Source organism: Loxodonta africana, chromosome 9 (assembly GCF_030014295.1).
Source record: "Loxodonta africana isolate mLoxAfr1 chromosome 9, mLoxAfr1.hap2, whole genome shotgun sequence".
NCBI classification, from domain to species: domain Eukaryota; kingdom Metazoa; phylum Chordata; class Mammalia; order Proboscidea; family Elephantidae; genus Loxodonta; species Loxodonta africana.
In genome coordinates, this window is record NC_087350.1 from 79,989,392 (window position 1) to 80,008,532 (window position 19,141).

The 19,141-nt window shown below is 42.7% G+C and overlaps 1 protein-coding gene across 6 annotated transcripts in view; it reads right to left on the reverse strand.

Moving 5' to 3' along the window:
• Window positions 1-19,141, reverse strand: part of FRMPD1 (FERM and PDZ domain containing 1) — a 103,064-nt gene that overhangs the window by 17,989 nt on the left and 65,934 nt on the right. For 5 of the 6 annotated variants that reach the window (XM_064291715.1, XM_064291717.1, XM_064291718.1 and 2 more), the window contains 4 exons: window positions 17,420-17,465; window positions 9,541-9,648; window positions 5,690-5,785; window positions 746-871 (listed from right to left, as the gene is read on the reverse strand). In XM_064291715.1, the coding sequence (XP_064147785.1) occupies window positions 746-871; window positions 5,690-5,785; window positions 9,541-9,648; window positions 17,420-17,465 (376 nt within the window). Of the gene's footprint in view, window positions 1-745; window positions 872-5,689; window positions 5,786-9,540; window positions 9,649-11,142; window positions 11,275-17,419; window positions 17,466-19,141 lie in introns of those variants that run through there. The other variant, XM_064291719.1, reaches the window with a different exon arrangement.

The window sequence follows — 19,141 nt, forward strand, 5'->3', positions numbered from 1 at the left end:
TTTGATTTTCTTTTCCAATTTAAATGGAATAGAAGTGATAAAAAAAATTCAAGCAACAGTATGAGAAGGTGAGTGAGTGGTATAAGAATTCATCTGCAATGAGGACTGTTCAGAGTGGTGTCTAAGAGGTCATGTCTTGCTCATGCTGCCCCTGCTTAAAAAGCCCCTTACCCTTTTCCACCTGTTGAAATCCTACTTATCCTTGCAAGAGTGGGCACTCAACAAGGTTTACTGAACTGACCTGTGTTTGGCTTTACAAAGTTGGCACAACAAATGACTGAATGGTTGAAAAGATATGCAGGGTACAGACACACTGGCTTTGTTTGCCCTCTCCTGCCACAAAAGTAAAAAAGTCTCACAAAAAGAGGTTAAACCCAGAACTAAACGCTTCCCTAACATCTCAAAGGCGGTAGGCACAGGGAATAATCCTAAGACTTAGAAGATCAGGGCTCTAATAACTCTGTTACCTTGAGGAAGTCACCTTACCTTTCTAAACCTTTGTTTTCCCACCTGTAAAAATGGGGACCCTAAATCTGTGCCCTGCATATCTCTCAGGAGCAGATGAAAGCCAGGCCCAATCACCATCCTGTTATTCCCAGGCCGAGTGTACGCTGTGCCTTCCGGAGCACGAGAACGTGCATCAAACTTACTGCAGACATGCTAAGCCCTGTTCCCAAAGGTTCTGGCTGTGATGTGCAGCCTGCCCAGCTGTTCCTCCCAGGAAAAGGCAGCCTGTCCTCCCTACCTGTTGGATGAGTTCCTCCTCATGCAGCAGGTGCAGTCGGGAGACGCTGTACTGCTCTTCCAGGGCCAGTGCAAAGTACTCAATACTTCGGATCGACAGCTTCTCCTTAACCGTGAGGATGATGTCCTACCAGGAACAGAGAGGCACAGGGTCACCCCAATTACTCCTGAGGAGCAGGCAGGCCCTCATGTTTAGGCACCAAGCAAGACTTCCCTGACCTCTCTGTCCCTCGGTGCAGGTGGGGAGAGAAAAGTCTATGCCGACTGGGTCCACTGCTAATTCAGGCAGCTGAATCTTGACAGGGCCACCAGATCCAGCTTATCAGGCCACTTGTAGGACTTCTTATCATCCCTTATAGCCCTATACCCACTGCCACCTCTCCTCAGGGCTCCAGAACCACTCATATGGCCACCCACTTGCTTTACTGGGAAGGCTACAGCCATGTAGTAGGGGTTTCTGCCTCCTTCTTCAAGGTCTCCAGGCTTGTCTCCTCTCTGGAGTTCCTGGTCTGTATCTCAAACTGCTTACAGAATTTCATTGCCCATGTGACTGGAAAAATGACTTGATGTTTCTGAATCTTAGTTTTTCCCCCTGTAAGATGGAAGATAATAACACCTCCTTGTCAGAGTGGCTGACAGGATCAAATGAGATAATTACTATTTGGACTATGATAAGGCCTAATTGCCATGCCACTTCCCCCTCCCTTACTACAGTGGTCCTCTGTCCACATGAACTCTTTACTGTCTCATGGCATTCACACAGGGTACTCCCTCACCTAGACCAATTTCCCCATTACTCTTCACTAGGCTGTTTCTTTCTTTCTTCAAGGCTCAGCTTAAGAGTCCCCTTCAGAGAGTCCTTCCCTGGCCCCTTTATCTGAATGTGATTGTCCCTGTTATTCTCTGTCCTGGGACCCTGTTTATTTCCTTCATCGCTATTCACTATTATTTTCTTCAATAACAGCTATGCTGTCTAGTAAGGGACTATATAGGGAAGTTAACAGAATGAGTTCTAGATCTAGACTACCTGTCCTTGCTGTGTGTCCCTGGATAAACTGTTTACTCTCTCTATGCCTCGGTCTTTTCATCTGTAAAAGGGTGATACATTAACGTCTATCTCATAGGGTTATGGTATGCATTAAGTTAATTTCCTCACATAAGGCACTTAAAAGTAGTACCTGGCAGATGCTAAGTGTTCAGTACATGCTATCTGATAATACTTGTTTTCTGGCTTATTATTTTTCGCTGCAACCAAAAAAACCAAACTCCTTGCCGTTGAGTCAATTCCAACTCATAGCGACCCTACAGGACAGAGTAGAACTGCCCCATAGAGTTTCCAAGGAGTGCCTGGTGGATTTGAACTGCTGACCTTTTGGTTAGCAGCTGTAGCTCTTAACCACTGCGCCACTGAGACTCCGAGCCTTGCGGGTCTTATGCTCTAATATATTCCCGATGCTTGGCACTTGCAGATACTCAATAAACTTTCACTTAATGTATGACTAATCATCATAGACTCATCACAGAAGTGCCACCAGAACCTCAAAACTCGTAAGTCCCAAACCATTAGGTATTACCTGCTCCTCATGACAGGATTGTGAATTCTCTCTCTGCAAAGGCATCAAGTGAATAAGTCCTGAAGAGTCCTTTTTTACTCAACATTAATTCAGTGTCTACTTTGTGCCAGGCATGATGCTGGCCACAGTAGGAAGCCTGTCTCTTTACTCTGACCCTTCGTCTCCATTCTCCTATGTCCACCTTGGCTTGAGCCCACATATTTCTCCTGGCTTTGTAGAGTGATGTCCTATAGAACTCCCTGCCACCTATCTGTCCTTTGCCTTACATTGAGAGCAGGGGTGGGTAAACCACAACTCAGAAGCCAAATCCAGCCTGCTGCCTGTTTTGTAATTAAAGTTTTATTGGAACACAGCCATGTCCATTCACGATAATGGCAAAGTTGAGTAACTTCAACAGAGACTGTATAGCCTGCAAAACTTATAATATTTACCATCTTCCTCTTTAGAGAAAAAGTTTGTTGACCCCTGGTCTAGAGGAACTTGCCAAAGCATTGTTCTGGTCATGCTCTCCCTTGCTCAAAAATATTCTGTGGCTCCCAGTGACCCACTGGACAAAAAATAAGCTCCTCAGCTTAATATTCAAGACTCTCAGTATAAGGTGCCAACCAATTTCTCCCACTTTATCTTCTGCTGCCTCTCCCAATGCACCCTGCTCACAAGCCCTGTTCCCTTCCAGGCTTTTCCATTCCATTCCTTTGTTGGTGTCAATTCCCACCCCTAGGATGCTATAATCACACACTACTCCTGGCCCATTTCTGTCAAAATCCCATCTATCTTTCCAAATCTTCCTCAGATCCACCACTCCAGGGAGACCTTTTTTTGGCACCCAGCTGGAAGCTCTTTCTCATCTGAGCCTGCACCGCACAGTTTCTGCCCTGCTTTCATGATTCTGAACACACTGTACTTTGTTTCATAGTGAGTTGTCCCCAGGTCTCATCTCCTCGCCCCAGCCCCAACCCAAGACTCAGACTTCCTCAGGGTATGACCCTGAGTAATTTATTTCTGTACCACCAACAGCACAGCTCAGTCCAATGCCTGGCACTGGGTTGAATGGCAAAATTTGTTTGATTTAGGAAAAGAGGGTTTTCTGATACAAGGACTGCCCTTGCTAAGGGAGGGGAAGAGAAGTCAGTGATGAACTGACCGTGATTTCTCCTTTTTTACCCATAGGATTTGCTTACATCCCTCTCTGTGTGTTGCAAAGAGCTAAAAGATTTGCTTTAAAAAATGTTGATTGCTCCAGTATAATAGCAGCTAAGTCCTAGCTCATTTCTCCAACTCTCTCTGTCATCTTGAGCTTCATTCCCTTGTAATGTACGCTTTTATTGTAAATCACCTCCAAGCCTTCTTGGCCACCAAAGGGGGACACACTTTAAATAAATCATCCCTTCCTTTCCAATCCGCTTTGATCAAAAAGGACAGAAGCAGAGACCTTGTCTAATTTATTTGCAAAACTTCCGTTTTATGCACATGGCAGAGCAGCAAGCTCCAGTGCAGGATTCAGAAAGAGGCCCTGTTCGCAGGCAGTCATGTCATGAGCTAGCTGACCTTGGCAGGTTTTTGACCTCTTGGGCTTGTTTTCTTGTTTTCAAAGTGGGGATAACACTGGTCACTTCACAAGATCATTAGGGGCATTAAATGACATAATATTCAAGAAAGTGCCAGAAAACTGTCTGGCATGTAGTACAAAAAAACAAAAAGCCCAACCTGTTGCCGTCGATTCCGACTCATAGTGACCCTGTAGGACACAGCAGAACTGCCCCACGGGGTTTTCAAGGCTGTAATCTTCACGGAAGCAGACTCCCACATCTTTCTCCTACAGAGTAGCTGGTGGGTTCAAACCGTCAATCCTTCAGTCAGCAGCTAAATGCTTAACGTCTATGCTACCAGGGCTCCTGGCATGTAGTAAACACTCAATAAACCAAGACCATTCTTCCTTAAGGGCAGACTTCCTCCTCTGGGCTCGGAGCTTCCCAGGTTCAGAAAGGCTTGTTCCAGCGTCTCCTAAGTCACACTCTCAGGAAGGTACGAATGGGATAGGACTTTTGGGGTTATCTAAGAATTGCCAAAGGAAGGCACCAGAGAAAAACACTGGGTGTGTATATATGCACATGTGCATGAGTGTGCATGTATGTATGTGTGTGCATCTGCACACCAGTGTGCACATTTGTGTGCCTGTGCATGTGTGTATGTATGTATATGTCTTGGCCACTGTCTATCTAGCCCACTGGCCCACCTGAACCTGTTCTTCCCCCAGCATCAGGACAGCTGACTCAGTGTTTACCGTCTCATGTTTTTTTAATGTTTAAACAACACCCTTAATTGTTTACTCCTTCACTGTAGCCTCACTCTAACACTATTTACTCCTTTGTTCAAAAACTATTAGTGCTATCTCTTATTGCGCTCAGATCAAATCCAAACCCCGTAGCCTGGCATCTGAGGCTCTGCAATCAGCCTGCGCCATCTCCCGCTTCTCCCAAGAAAACTGCTTACTCCAGTCCCATTGGAAAGTTTGCTATTTCCTAAGCAATATCCTGTTTTACTGGCTCTCTGCATTGCTTCATGTAACACCCTCAGACTGACGTCTCCCCCACTCCCAACTGCTCTGTCCCCACCTGCCTTTACTGAAATCTTTGTTGCCTTCCAAGGTGCAGCTCATGTGCCAGCTTCTTCACAAAGCCTTGTCTGATGCCCTGATGGGATGGAACAGATAGAGCTCCCTGCCTTTTTCCTTGTCCCTCTTTTTATGGCCCTTATTTCAACCTGCTGTAGGCTACTGGGAACTCCTTGAATATCCACCCTCCCTTACCTGTGAGCTCCTTGAGGACAAAAGCTACCCTTACCTCTAGCTCTGTACCCTGCTCAATGAATCTTAGGACAGAGAGACTCAGTATAAGCTGAAGTGACTTCAATGCAGAACAGAATATGCAGGGACCTGGGTCTCCTCTGACCCCTTGCCTGGATTTCTAGCTGCTCTGGTCTTTTGGGGAGCAGGTGGAATCACACACAAGAGGCAGGGAAGCCCAGCAGTTAAGGGTGAACTAGTGGTTATGAGACTAGTTGTAATATGACCGTGGGCAAGTCACTCCACCTCTTTGAGCCTCAATTTCCTCCCCTGCAAGATGGTGATAAAAACACCACCTTGCTGGGTGGTTGTGCAATGAAATGATAACACAATGCTTGGCTTATTGCAGGTGCTCAGATCATGGTGACAATGAGACAAGGTCGCTGTGAGCCAGAATCAACTCGACGGCACTGGATTTGGTTTTTGGTTTTGGACAAGACCAGAAGAGCAGCTAAACAGCACGATGCCTGGGCCTGGCAGTCGGCAAATCCTTACAGGGAAAGAGATTAGAGGTTACTCTTAATACCTTCACTGTTGTGTTTGCGTCAAACTTGAAAGCTTTGGTCTGTCCATTCTCCAAGTACAGCTTGAGTACGTTGGGCATACACAGCAGAGAATTACCCTGGAAAACACAAGAGTCATGTTAAAACCAGCCCTTCCTGTCTTTGGTTGTGACCAATCCCCAGCTAGTCCCAGTTCTGAACGGTATGGAGATGAGGATCCTTCTCTAACCTCCTCCCCATGCCATGGGTTGATTCTTAGCATTCGGGGATTTCTGCAATGGACTCAGCCTATGCCACACTGAGAAAGCACGCTTTGCCAAAGGTTATCATACCTGAGAACTGTCAGACATGACAGACAGAGAAGAGTGGGCCCTGACATGAGCACGCTGATATCACTGCATGAGCTGTACAATGTCTCACAAGCACCAACTGGCATTCACTGCTCGCTGCTGCCCTTGAGGGTTGCAATTTAACAAATAAGATGGCAAGCATACACACTGTCCAAAAGAGGCCTTTCAGAGATTCTTGGACCCTACCTCGTGGGGTGGAAAGCTCCCTCAGAGCCACCCACCCCACTCGCCTTGACTTTACTACTGCACTGCCTGTAGTGATGGACCCAAAGGGCAGAGGAATGTTCCCCGCTTCCACTCACCCGAACCATCACCCTGGACTTATGAGGTCTCCTAAGGGACTCTGCCATTCTTGGAGTGCTCTTTGGGAAGGAAGCACAGGAATGGTTCATGTTTGGTGACTCCTTGCCACCCAAAATTCCGGGGGTGGGGCAGCGCAGTGGGACAATTACCTTCAGGTTTGGAGAATTCCCCCAGGGCCAGCTTTCCTAAAGGGTAAGCTCTAAATGTTTAGCTGTAGGTAAAGAGGGCCTTTGGGGCTGGTGGCCTCCAGAACCAGTGAGAGGTTCCATAATTCCACAGATTGGAGCTAGATCTTCCCCCAGCATTTGTCTCTGCATGAGTTCGGGAATAAAGCCCACCTGGGTAAAGAAACTGACAAAACTTTTTTCAAAGAAACCTGACAGCCTCTTTCAGATGAGAGAAACTTCTATCTTCTAAATATAAGAGCCTTGTATCTTTTAAGAGAATCCCTGGTAGTGCAGTGGTTAAAGTGCTTGGCTGCTAACCAAGGTCAGCGGTTCAAACCCACCACCTGCTCCACAGGAGAAAGATGTGACAGTCTGCTTTTGTAAAGACTACAGCCTTGGATACCCTATGGGGCAGTTCTACTCTGTCCGTAGGGTTTCTGAGTTGGAATCGACTTGACGGCAGTGGTTTTGGTTTGGTTTTGGTATCTTCTAAGCAAGACTCATACCAATCACTATCTGTTCACTCCGTAATTGTTTTTTAAAACCACTTTTTTAAGGAAGAAAAAGGAATATGTTCACATTCCAGCGCCATTTCACACTCAATCAGGGACAGGGAATTTCAAACTGCTCATTTGGCTGTCATTTTACTTCCCTAGCTTCAGGCATTTAGAAACCTTAATCTTTGGATTTCCCAAGTGGGAAATATTTGCCTTTATTATTTGTGATTTAAAATGTTTGCCAAACAAACGTATCCATAATAACTACCATCCTTTTCTCTAAGGCCTCTTCCAATATTTATCTACACCTTTAAATAGTTTTTAGAGAGCTACAAGAATAGAATATGCATAATTCCACATTACTTTTTTACCTAACACTTATTTCATGTACACTTCTCCATGTGGGTTTAAGGTTTATAATTTTACTGGCTTTATAATATTCTACTGAGTTGAGATATCAGAATTGATTTAACCACTCTTCTATTTGGAAGGAAACCCTGGTGGCGTAGTGGTTAAGTGCTACAGCTGCTAACCAAAGGGCTGGCAGTTCGAATCTGCCAGGCACTCCTCGGAAACTCTATGGGGCAGTTCTACTCTGTCCTATAGGGTCGCTGTGAGTCGGAAACGACTCGACGGCACTGGGTGGGTTTACTCTTCTATTTATTATTAGACATTTAGGGTTTTTTTTTCTATTTTAAATATTACCACTATAAATATACACATGGATTTTTGCACTTAAATTATTTTTCAGATTAAATTAGTAGGAATAAGATCCTGGACCACTTTTTATGGGATTAAGTTTTGTTTTTTGCTCCCTGCAATGTGTGGAATCACTTTGCAGAAAGCCATTTGGCCTTTGGTTTTGGTTCCTGAGAGCCAGACTAACACCTAAAGTAATGACTGGGGCTGACCAGCCCAAGAGGCACTACCTGGGGGCTTGATGCTGACTAAACCTCATGAAGCATGATGTAATCCTTCATGGTCACTTGGTGAAGCCAATAACAGCCTGAGGGTCATACGGAGCTTCCTGGTTGGTGAGAGGGTAGTGTATCCCCTTGGGACATGGAAGCTCTGTTATGTGACTCTTCCCAGACCTCAATCTATACATCTCTTCATTTGTATCCTTTTTTGTTATACTAAAGCTGTTATTGCAAGTATGGTGTCTCCCATAAGCTCTGTGAGTTGTTCTAGCAAATTACTGGATCCAGGTGAGTCAGCTAGTCTGAAGTAGGGGGAGTCATGTGAACTCCTGGACTTGTGACTAGTACCCTGAGGGGTTAGAGGAAAACCCCAAATTTGAAGCTGGTCAGTCTAAAGTGGAGGGAGTCATATGGACTTCCGAGCTTGTAGCCGGTACCTGCTGACCTAACTCTGGATGGATAGGGATGAGAAAGAAAAGGGGCCAGCTGGTTAGAAGTAGAGAGAGTCCTGTGGGCTCCCGAGTTTTCAACTGGCACCTGCTGACCTAGCCCCGGATGGCTAGGGATGAGAGAAAGAAGGGCTGCATGAGCAGCTGGGATCTGAACTAAATAGAGGAGGGAAGCTGAGATTTTCATAGGATGCATCTGGTGTGTGGAGTGGAATTTGTTCTCTACCGCACAATTTGGTGCCAGAAGTGGATGATCTTAGTCCCCCTAGACTGGTTTGCACAATTGGCATAGTTGACAGAATTTGCTAGAGCAACCAGATGTCACCCTGCCCCCAAAACATTAAACCAATTGATGAAACCACCAGCTAATGCCTGAGTACAGCTACTTCCTCAGCATCAGGGCTTACATTTTTTATTTGTGCTCATTTAATAAGTATAAAGTGGCACTTCTTAATAGTTTCCTTTGTATTTCTTTAACTATTAGCAAGATTAAACATATTTAAAATGTTGGTTTACTATCCCAGTTTCTTCAAGGGTGCTGTGTGTTCCTGCAGAGGTCTCATTCTGTTTCAAGGGGGAATTTTTAACAACCAATTTTATCATCTTTTAAACATTTGAAGATATGACTAGGTAGGTCACAATGATTAACTCTTATTGGTTTCACTCTCTGCATCTGAAGTCACACAGACCTAGGCTCCTGTACTTCCTTGCTATGTAATCACAGAGGTTAATTTTATTAACCTCTCTCAGCCTCTGCTTCCTCATCTGTTAAAATACCAGCTTTTGCAGGGCTATGATAATGACTAAGGATTATGTACACATAAAAGTTCAAGTACACATAAGAGAGGTTCAGTAGATGATGGCCTCTTAAAAAAAAAGCAATTCCCCAATACTTTTCCTACTATGTCAGCTTCAGAAAGATTTGTAATAACAAATCACCAATTGAATTCTGTCAAAATTTCGTAGGTTGGAGAACAGATTCACAGACTAATAGAGAATCATACCCAGCGCTTCTCTCCCTGGCCACCACCTGTCCATGGTCTGCATGAATCTTACTGAGAGGTGCACAAAGTCTCTAGCAAATGTTACTACACCCCCTCTGTGTCCTTTCCTGTGCTGCAGGATTTCAGAGTCTCAGGGAGTTATGTGCCAGAAGGCACAACTTCAATCCCCTGACTAGTGACGGACCTGGCCATGTCCACTGATGAGCACTTCCTCAGCAAAGTGCACCTTCACAGGGTTGGTCTTCAGCCTGGCTCTCTTCTCCTCAGTCAGGAAGGATGACTTGGGGACTCCCTGCAAAACATTAAACATAATACATTTTAGAACAATGCATTTCATTGAATGCTTGTCTGCCTTCTCATTTCTTAAAAACAAAAACTCTGACAGCTGTTGTGGGTTCAATTAAAACATACAGGAGAAGACAAGACCCCATAAAAGATCTGTTTTCATAAAATCTAGGGATCTCAGCCCAGACAATGTTCTTATGTGCCCAAGAACAGTTGAAGATTCAGTATGGTGGCAAAATGGTTGTGCTATGATGAAGACAAAGACAACCTGTCTGTGAACAAAAAGACCTGAACTCCAACCTAAGTTCTGCCACTCAACAGCTATAAGAACTACCTCAAACACAGATTTTTATGGAAGCAAACCAAAGGGGTGTGTGTGGGTGTGTTTGTGTGTGTATAAATAACTCTATGTGACATACTTTGGCCAAGTCATTGCCCCTCTTCTCTGGGTTTCAGTTTTGTATCTGTACAATGTGGGAATTAGACAAGAATAACTACAGGGATCCTTAAAGCTCTGACCCCTGTGATTTATCCTTGGCTCCTCTTCGCTCTTTGAGTCTTCTGGTGGTACCCTCTCTCCCCCAAGGTGAGAAGAGTCATCAAAAGCTGATATAAGTATGTGGTACTGGGCCAAGTTGTGACACTTGAAGAACAGCATCTTGCATGATCTAGACCCAAAGGATGTGATCTTCCTGGATGAAATCTTGATATAGTATTTCCCAGACTGGCATCCTATTTTCTCTTGATCTGGATAGCCTTTTGGGCCGACCTTTAGAATGTTTATGTGTGTCAGAGTTAGATAGAGCTCTGACCCATATATTCTGTGTAACCAAAGGAAGAAATAACTGATGGAAACAACACTTATAGACTTGAATGGTGACAGACTAATACCAAGAAGAACATGAAATGAACAAGTGACTATGAAATTTCAACACAAGAAGATAAACATAATGTTATAGGTGGCTCAGACTTCTAACTATGATTCAGTAGCTCAAATATACAGCTTGCTTAAAAAAAAAAAAGATATTTAGTAAAAAGGGAAGAGGAAATACCAATGTTCCCAGAGAAGAGGTACATCTATGTGGTAACCCTTTAACTGGAGAGATTTCTCAAACTTTATTTTGCTTTCTTCTTCAAGCAGAATGGTCTTCCAACCAGAAGGGGTAGAAGCAACAAGGGAAAGAAAGTTACAACCCAAAATTAATGATGAGACTATCAGATAGTTCCAAATGAGTTCATAAGTCCTATACCAGGTGGGTCTAGGGAGCTGGTGGACCTACGATATGTGACAGTTGACATCACCCACAAAACAGAGAATGGAAGAAGTATTAGGACACTAAAGATGTTCAAGTATTAATTTTCCCAGTAAATTGAAATGGAGGATTCAGGAAAACACATATCAGTAAGCTTGTTGTTAATTCTTGGCAAAAGCCAAGACAAGAGATGATCAGAAAGCTTTTAGACAAGAAGATAATGATTACTAACAACATTATGGATTTACCAAGAACAAGTCAAAGCCAACCAAGTTCATTTTTCTTCTGAAGATAAGATTCCAGATTGGTTGGCCAGGGTCCTGCAGATACAGTAGTATTCTTTCATTCTTGCCAAGTATTTCATAAGGTCCCTTATAATACCCCTGTGGAGAAGGCCAGATGCAGAGCCATTAGGTGGATTCAAAACTAGTTGACCTATGCTCAAAATATTCTTAAATTCTAATTAAGCAAAGCTGGCTCCCTTTGGCTCAATCCTCTTCAATGATGTTAGCAATGGCTTGGGTGAAGTCAGAGAAAGTGAGCTTACCAAATTTGTGAATGACACAGAGCTGCAAGGTGTCATCAGATCTCAGGCAGTAGAAATTTGAGAGAAAAGATCAAAGAACTGAGAATCTAAGAGATGTGCACAGGAAACTTGTGGACCAGGGACTGCTATAATCAAAGGCCAGGAGATCACCAGAACAAACATAAAAGGTGTTTTAAGTTGGCGGGGCTGTCAAGAGCTGAAAGGAAGAGAATGAAGAGAGGTGTCAAATCATCACCACCCAAAAGACTCAAAGGAATGAGAAATCAGGCCAGGACAGAGAAGAGAGGCAGAGAGAAAAGGAATCTGCGGGAAGCAGCAGCTGTTTTCTCTCACACCAGGTACAGCGACATAGCAACAGTTAGTCCCAGAGATGGATCATGCTAAGGAAAATCAACAGGAGGAGGACAAGGGTGGCGAGAAGACAAGGAATTGGGCCAGACTCGGGAAGAGGTGGCTCCTTGACAGGGTGAATAACTATAGCTGATAACTACATAAACATGGCTTTCAGCCCCACAATTCCCTGACCATAAAACCTCAGCATGAAAGAACACCAGGCCAAAGCAACACAATTTGGCAGGGATTAATGTGAAGTGTGGCACTTAGGATCAAAAAATCAATTCTACAAGCACGAGACTGGGGAGACCTGGCTTGGAAGCTATTTATTTGAAAACCAGCTCAGTTTTTGGTCAACCACAAGCTTAGCCTAAACCAACAGTGTGGTAGGCCCTGCCAGAATGTTAACCCAATCTTGGGTTTCCTTAGCATTCCTGGTGCATGTTGGAAGTGCACCCTCCTACCTGCCCCCTGGTACTTGGCACTGGTTGACCACAGATGGAGCTGTGCTCATTTCTGGGAGCCATCATTTTGGAGGGTCATCGAGAAATTGGAATCTGTTCAGAAAGCTATCATGGAAGTGAGAACTCAGAAAAATACATCTTATGAGGAACAGATAATGAAACAATTGTTTGGCCTAGAGAAGAGAAGGCCATGCTCCCAAATCTCTGAAGAGCTATTACATACAACGTAGACTTGTTCTGAACTAGGATTAGTTGGTGGGAGTCACAGGGAAGACAAGTCTTTCTTATGTTTAGAACCACCAAATCATGAAACTGGCTGCTCTGAGAAAGAATGAGCTCTGTTATAGAAATCCCAACACACAGGCCCCACTCTGGTTCCTACACTTTTATGTCTGAACGTTGGTTCCACTACCACATATCCTGGCATCTAAAACATACCATTAAACAATATAAGTCCACTTGAGCCACCTAATATTTGGGAGACAGTTTAAGGGGACATTAGTTACCCGTTATTCTAGGGCTTCTAAGCTCTCCATGGGTTCTAACTTAGTTCACCGGGGAGCAGCAGACCTGAGCTGATAAAAACCCTCTGTGCATGCTTCTGCTGAACTAATAGGGCATTGAAAGGGACAAATTGAAGAACATTTCTGCTGCTGTTGTTGTATGCCATCTAGTCGATTTCAACTCATAACAACCCTGCTGGACAAAGTAGAACTGCCCCACAAGGCTTCCAAGTCAGTAATCTTTAAAGAAGCAGATTGCACATCTTTCTCGTGCAGAGTGGCTGGTGGGTTTGAACTGTCAACCTTTTGGTTAGTAGCTCAGAGCTTTAACCACTGTGCTACCAGGGCTCCTTAACGTTTCCACACATTTTTACAATACCTCCCCAACCCTGGGTTATCCAATGTCATTTTATGAAGGCACCAGGGTTTAAGGAGGTAGAATAGCGTAATGTTAATAGGCATGGGTCCTGGAGCCCAACTACCTGGAAAAGAATCCCAGCTCCACCATATTTTTCATGTGAGGATGTGGGTATGTGAGGCCATGGTGTCCTCATCTGTTAATGGGGTGTAACAAACCTACCTGTTTTATAGGAATTTCTGTGGTGAAGATTAAATAAGACATTAAGTATTACTATTAATATGATTACAAATAATTAATACATTATAATTAATATAAATAATACAGATACTCGCCATTAAACCAAAATAAACTTTTCCTTAAAATTCTATGTCCTAGAACAACATTCAATACAGGGAAGGTCAGCTCAACTGGACTAGACCAAAAGCAAAGAAGATTCCTGAATAAACTGAATGCTTCGAAGGTCATCGGACCAAGGGCGGGGGTTTGGGGACTATGGCTTCAGGGGACATCTAAGTCAACTGGCAAAATAAATTTTATTAAGAAAACATTCTGCATCCCACTTTGAAGTGTGGCGTCTGGGGTCTTAAATGCTAACAAGCGGCCATCTAAGATGCACCAATTGGTCTCAACCCACCTGGATCAAAGAAGAATGAAGAACACCAAGGTCACAAGGTAATTATGAGCCCAAGAGACAGAAAGGGCCACATGAACTAGAGACTTACATCATCCTGAGACCAGAAGAACTAGATGGTGCCCAGCCACAACCGATCACTGCCCTGGCAGGGAGCACAACAGAGAACCCCTGAGGGAGCAGGAGAACAGTGGGATGCAGACCCCAAATTCTCATAAAAAGACTAGACTTAATGGTCTGACTGAGACTAGAAGAATCCCGGCAGTCATGGTCCCCAAACCTTCTGTTGGCCCAGGACAGGAACCATTCCAGAACACAACTCATCAGACATGGATTGGACTAGAGAATGGATTGGAGAGAGATGCTAATGAGGAGTGAGCTACTTGTATTATATTAGGTGGACACTTGAGACTATGTTGGCATCTCCTGTCTAGAGGGGAGATGGAAGGGTAGAGGGGGTTAGAAACTGGCAAAATGGTCACAAAAGGAGTGACTGGAACGAGGGACCGGGCTGACTCATTAGGGGGAGAATAAGTGGGAGTATGTAGTAAGGTGTATATAAGTTTATATGTGAGAGACGGACTTGATTTGTAAACTTTCACTTAAAGCACAATAAAAATTATATTTAAAAAAATTCTATGTCCTAGAGAAGCAGTGATTAATACTCCAACTGTAATAGATTGAATTGTGTCCCCAAAAAATATGTGTCAACTTGGCTAAACCATGATTCTCAGTATTATGTAATTACCTTCCATTTTGTGTTATAATGTAATTATCCTATGTGCTGTGAATCCTAACCTCTATGATGTTAATGAGGAAAGACACAATCTACAGGATTAGGCTGTATCTTGAGTTAATCTCTTTTCAGATATAAAAGAGATTAAACAAGCAAGCAGGGAACTGACTACCACCAAGAAAGAAGAGCCAGGAGTAGATCACATTTTTTGGACTCAGGCTCCCTGAGCTGAGAACCTCCTAGACCCAGAGGAAGCTTGATGCCAAGACACACGTGGATCTTCAAGGAAGCCAAGCCTACAGATGTTGAAAGGAGACAAGGATCTTTCTCCAGAGCCAAAAGAAAGACTTCCCCTAAAGCCGGCACTCTGAATTCAGACTTTTAGCCTCTTAAATTGTGAGAGAATAAATTTCTGCTTGTTAAAGCCATCCGCTTGTGGTATTTCTGTTATAGCAGCACTAGATAACTAAAGACACCAATCTTGCATTTTATAATGCCTAATCAATTTTTTAAAATCAATTTCAAGTCATTTGAGGACTGTAAGAATCTACTTCGTCAAAAGGGGCCTCCTTGCTGAAGCAAGACATATATGATCATTTCGCAATGTTTGTAAAATGCTTCACTTGTGAGAGGCCCAGGAGTGGACCAGACAATATTCAGGGCGTTTCTCAGAGGGCCTGAATATAAACTGGGCTAATAATTATATTTAATATCAGCTCCCCCTGTGGGATCTCCAGAGCACAGCAGTAACATTCCCTTCTTCCTGGCGCACTTCTTCCATAAAGATTACAGCCAAGAAAACCTTATAGAGCAGTTCTAGTCTGTAACACATGGGGTTCCCATGAGTCAGAATCAACTGAACAGCACTGGTTTGTTTTTTTTTTTTTCCTGGGGTGAGGGAGCTTGTGGAAATCTCAAGAGGTGTTCTGGGACATAATAATTTTCCTCTCCATATACTTTTCATTATTTAAAAGGATGTATCCTTTTAAACTGCTATATGCAGTTTTCCTCTTTCCTTACTTAGCAAGCATTATCTTTTGCTTTCATTTCTTGGAAGTAGAGTAGGAAAAAAACACCTAATTAAGATGTTCCCCATTGAGATGATAATCAGCTACATAAAGGGATGTTTTAACACCTGCATGACCACTTATAAATTAATATGAGAATAACTGACATATTAATAATACTTAGTCTGCCCATCAAGGAGCATGGCATGAATTTCCTTTTATATTCAATTATCTTTTTTTATATCCTTTAGTAATATTTCAGTCTCCTTCAAATAGGCCCCACATATTTCTTTTCCTAAAGGTTTTCCTATTTTAGCATTGTTTATTCTCCTTTAAAAAATCAGCTCTTGAACTTATTTAGCAATTTTTACAATTTTTCTGTTTTTCAAAGCATTACTTAGATTTTCATTTTTGTTATTTTCTATATTCTGTATTGTTTGTCTTATTATCCTTTTCTTTCAACTTCTTGTACTGAATATTTAATTGACCTATTTCTTCATTAAATAATAAAAACACTTAAGGCTATAAATGTTACTTTTTTAAGTATAGCTTCAACTACATATAAGTTTTAAGGAGGAGAGTTTTAATCTTTATTTTCTGAAGTATCTAAAATGGTTGTTACGGATTGAATTGTGTTTCCCAAAAATGTGTGTCAACTTGGCTAGGCCATGATTTCCAGCACTGTATGGCTGTCCACCATTTTGTCATCGGATGTGATTATACTTTGTGTTGTAAATCCCACCTCTATGGTACTAGAGGCAGCTATGTTAACGAGGCAGGACTCAGTCTACAGGATTAGGTTGTATTTTGAGTCAATCTCTTTCGACATACAAAAGAGAGACTCAAGCAGACAGGAGTAGGACTTCAAGCCACCAAGAAAGAAGTGCTGGGAGCAAAGCACGTCCTTTGGACTTGGGGTCCCTGCGCTGAGAAGCTCCTAGACCAGGGGAAGATTGATGACCAGGACCTTCCCCCAGAACTGACAGAAGGAGAAAGCTTTCCCCTTGAGCTGGTGCCCTGAATTTGGACTTCTAGCCTCCTAAACTGGGAGAGAATAAATTTCTGATGGCTAAAGCCATCCACTTGTCGCATTTCTCTTATAGCAGCACTAGATCACTAAGATGATGGCAGTTTTATTTTCTATTTGACTCCATATTTACTTAGAAGATACTTTTTTGTTTCCAAACGAATGAATGGTTTTAGTTAAATTTTTGACAGTTATTAATTTCTATTTTATTATAATCAGAAAATGAGACCTGTATAGTTTATTTTGGTAATATATCAAGTTTTCTTGGTAGCCTGGTATGTGGTTAATTAGATTAGATTATTAAATGCATTATTAAAATTCTCTATGTACTTATTTTTGTGCCTACTTGTGGCCAAAAGTCTCTCACAATAAGAATGTTCTACAAGCTTTTCTTTCTTGGTAGTTTTTCCTCTTATACATCAATTATATAATTTTTCCTATCAAGGGCTCCTTGGCCCGTGGTGATTTAGGATATGCTATTTCCTTCCTATGCAGCCTCTATGCCACACCTTGCCTCACAATGAACCTCAGAACTTACAAAACACTTTCACATCCAACACCTCATAGGATGCTCATAAAAACCCATTAGACAGACTAGGCAATTATCATCATAATCACTATTTTACAAAAATGAAAACTGAAAGTAAATGACTTGCCCAAAGTCTTACCACTCACCCCTGTTTTGAAACTACAGATTGGCACTCTTTTCATTGTCCCATTCTGCATAATCATAGGTCTGTCTCCTTAGCTGGATTATGAGTCCTTAAGGCCTGGACCCACGTCTGTTTCCTCTACAGCACCTGTGCATAGCAGGTCCTCAGGCAACGATGACTGGCTGCCCACTCCCTGGCAGCTGTCACCCTCTGCCTTTTGCCCAGAGAAGGGTAAAACTAACATACAGGACAAAGACATTTACCGACGTGCAGCGAACAACTGTGATTGAAACAGAATCTTCAGCTTCCCTGGAAAAAAAAAAGATAAAAAAATTTTAGTCATTCTGGGTGTGTGTGTGTGTGTGTGTGTTTACACCTGGTAAATACCTGGATTATTTCCACCTTGTGGCTATCGTGAATAATGCTGCAACTTCTTTGCAAAATTGAGAAGGACATGAGGGACAGCAGCTGTCTACAAAGGAGTTTAAGCTGCCCCAGAAGTGCTCCTTCTACCTGGACAAATTCCTAGACATCCATCTCTATCAACTAGTCGATACCTATACCACCAAGTAAAGGCACTTGGCTTTAATTTAATTTCATATGATGGAGAACTCATCTAGTTGACATGATGGCAAGCTAGAGTTATGTCCAAAAAACATTTTAAGAGGAAGCATAAAAACAACAAAAATAACTTAGGTTGCTATTTCAGAAAACTCGGGCTAAATGCTTCATTGTCTAGAATAAATGTCTGTGGATAGCATTTATCAGATAAAAGCCAACCATTTTATGATCTCTGGGCACACAAAGTCAGTGTAATGAGTCCAGTCATGATACTAGACATTTTTTGTCTTATGCCTTAGATTCTAAAAGTGATCAAATCAACCAGATAACCACCAGATAATTTTGTATTAGCAGACAGGACTAAGAAATAGAATGATATTTTCCTTTTTCTTTGCCATTGCTACAGAGATAAGCAGTTTACAAAATAATTTGATTTGACTTCTTGCAATATGAACATTTAGGCCAATTACAGCTGGTGTGTAATTTTCTCAAGTGGATAAACTCAATCTGAGGTTTCTAAATGTATGAGGGTTGCCTCTTTTCCATTTTATATAAGACCAGACCCTTCTGAGATAATTCACAATAAACCAAGACCCAAGTGCTATCAAAAGGACATTTTGGCCTTACAGATATTTGGAGGATTTAGAGAGGTTTTGTTGGTATTGTTGTTGTATCATTTTGTTTGGCCCCTCCTCCCCTTTACAAGTGGCAATGAATAATACATGCTGCTTTTACACACTGGTAACCAAGCTAAAATACAAGCAATCTTGGGATTCTCACACATGGCATATGGCTGAAGGCACAGATGCACAGTGCACATCAAGTCATGCCCCTGCTCAGCAGCCTTCAATGTCTCACTCTTCCAGGAGCAAAACATCTGAACTTGCTATTTCGGGTATTTGAGACCCTCAACTACCTGGGCCTCGTTTCCCAGAGCTTTTCTCCAAGCCTGGGGAAACTGAACTGCTCAGCAACCCCTCTGCTCCCTATCCTGTTGTTCCTCCCCCTTCCTGCCTTTGCTACTTATCAACAGTTTGCCTAGATCAATCACTCTTCACCTCCATTTTCATGAGGCCAAATTCTACCTGGCATTTAAGGCACAGCTGAAATATTTCTGGGACCTTCCCTATTTTGTCAACCATACCATCGCCCAAGCTGGAGGAATCTTCAGCTTTTAGGGCCACTTCCTTTGCTTTTCTTGATGCAGTGTCTGCCCTCACTCTTAGAGGGGTATACACGAATTGTGCCTGCACTACCAGCCTAAAAGTGTCTGGGGAGTGAAGACCATTTGTCCGAGAGGGCTTCTTGCCCTGAGTAGGTGCTCAGTGAACAGACAGGAATTAAATGTTACCTACACTACTGTTCGTTGCAGCATTATTCACGATAGCCACAAGGTGGAAATAATCCAGGTATTTGCCAGAAGA